General features: G+C 45.2%; 1 protein-coding gene across 1 annotated transcript in view; it reads left to right on the top strand.

The window, feature by feature from the left end:
- Positions 1-1491, top strand: part of GAB3 (GRB2 associated binding protein 3) — a 125696-nt gene extending 124205 nt beyond the window's left edge. Inside the window, exon 9 of the mRNA XM_029287381.1 lies at positions 1344-1491. Coding sequence (XP_029143214.1) covers positions 1344-1460 — 117 coding nt within the window. The 3' untranslated portion in view covers positions 1461-1491. The remainder of the gene's footprint in view (positions 1-1343) is intronic.
- Positions 1492-1920: the final 429 nt, after the last annotated feature.

The raw sequence follows: 1920 nt of genomic DNA, 5'->3' as shown, positions 1-1920 counted from the left end.
TTGCAGTCCAAGGGTATGAAAATGTAAATGCAGACTTCTAAGCAGAAATAATTTTAAATAGATTGGGAAATGATAAACAAATAAAGTTGTCCATGAAAAAAAATGCAAAAATTATAGAAAGCAGGAGTGAATTTCTCCATCCTAAGAGCAATTTCCACAGGGGGAAGTAGCTATCTTTGTATTTGGTTTTTGCACCCAGAACGGGGCATATTTTAGATGAAACTCTCTGGAGTTGAAATTCATTCTGACCTTGACCCATCAAAGCACATACGTGGGGGATAACATTTTTTTTCATCTAAAACCAAATGTTTTTCATGAATCTCCAGTTTATGGATTCCCTTGATTTGTTCCCTTGAGGGACAAGGTGACAAATCGGGACAAGTTGAAATGTTCCACTTTCCAATTGATGTCTTCTCCATCTTCAAGATGGGAGGGAAAAGCCACTAAGGATGTGAAAGAGGAGAGATGTAGGAGAATGAGTGGCAGGACTTGGGGGTGGAGTTAAAAGAGGGATCAGCCTAGAATCCCTGTGTAGCCACAAGCGACGTCCAACCTCCCTTGAATTCCTTTGACCCGTATCTAACGCCAAGCAGATGCTAACTGTTAGTTGAGAAGATTCCTATGCACAGGCATGAGTAGTAATAAATCAGTTTAATTGGACCTTCATATCTGAAACTAGGCTTTCCTGCCTAATAAGGGGATAAGGGATGTAACCCTAGCATTTCCCTAGAGCAGTGATGGTGAACCTTTTAGAGACCGAGTGCCCAAACTGCAACCCAAAACCCACTTATGCATCGTCGGGTGCCAGGTGGGTGTGGCCCATTGGCTGGGCGTGGCCCATTGGGTGGATGTGGCCATTGGGTGGGTGTGGCCAATTGGGTGGGTGTGGCTGCGGTGGTAACGGCAGACTGGGTGAGACTAAAAAGTTCAATCAATCAATTCCAACTTTACGAGATCTTTTTTTTCCCCGCGAGAAGTTGAAATTGACTGATTGATTGAACCATTTATTTTTTTTTGCAAACGGCGGCGGAGGCCTAAAGCGGAAAGGTTTTATAAAACCCAGCTGAAGGCCTAGGACTGGGGCGACGGCGCTCATGCCCACAGAGAGGGCTCTGCGTGCCACCTGTGGCACATGTGCCATAGGTTCGCCACCACTGCCCTAGACCAGTGTTTCTCAACCTTGACAACTTTAAGGCATGTGGACTTCAACTCCCAGAATTCCACAGCCAGCTATGCTGGCTGTGGAATTCTGGGAGTTGAAGTTCACATGCCTTAAAGTTGTCAAGGTTGAGAAACACTGCCCTAGGCCCTTATATTTACGTTTTATTGCCTTCATTTTGCAGAAACCTTTCCTCTCGGAAGAACAACGAGTGGACTACGTTCAGGTAGACGAGCAAAGAACTCAAGCTCTGCAAAACACGAAACAGGAATGGACAGATGAGAGGCAATCCAAAGTGTGAAGAAGAGAAGGCACGGATTGGTCCCTTGGTTAGGTTTTTTTTTTTTTTTTTGCACACCGAAATCAGGTCATTTGAACGACGGAGCAGAGCCTGGAATTGCTGCAGAGCAAAAGTCTGACGGCTGCTTTCCTCCTGCCGTGAGGATGGAGTAACGGAAGAAGTGGGTCAGCTGTAAAAAGACTGGGACGCGGCGGATCGTAACGGCGTCCCTTCGTCGTTTCCTTCACTGCTTCTGCCAGTTTAGGATCCGAATGGTACCCATTTTAAGACCCGAACTTGGCTTTTTTGGACACGAACGGGAACAAAAGCCTCGCAGTGTCAATATTAAACACTGTAGTTACTTGTGACTGTTTTTTTTTCTCTACATCCTGGCTACTTAACAGAAGCTACATCTATTACAGCAGCTGGTACTGATCGATGCTAGGAAAATAAGGGCTAAATATTAGAAGTTAGGGAAAGC

The sequence above is a fragment of the Protobothrops mucrosquamatus genome, unplaced genomic scaffold (genome assembly GCF_001527695.2).
Source record: "Protobothrops mucrosquamatus isolate PMUCROS unplaced genomic scaffold, P.Mucros_1.0 scaffold_25, whole genome shotgun sequence".
Lineage (NCBI taxonomy): Eukaryota > Metazoa > Chordata > Lepidosauria > Squamata > Viperidae > Protobothrops > Protobothrops mucrosquamatus.
Note: the sequence above shows the minus strand (reverse complement) of the source record. Positions and strands in the feature narration are given on the sequence as shown.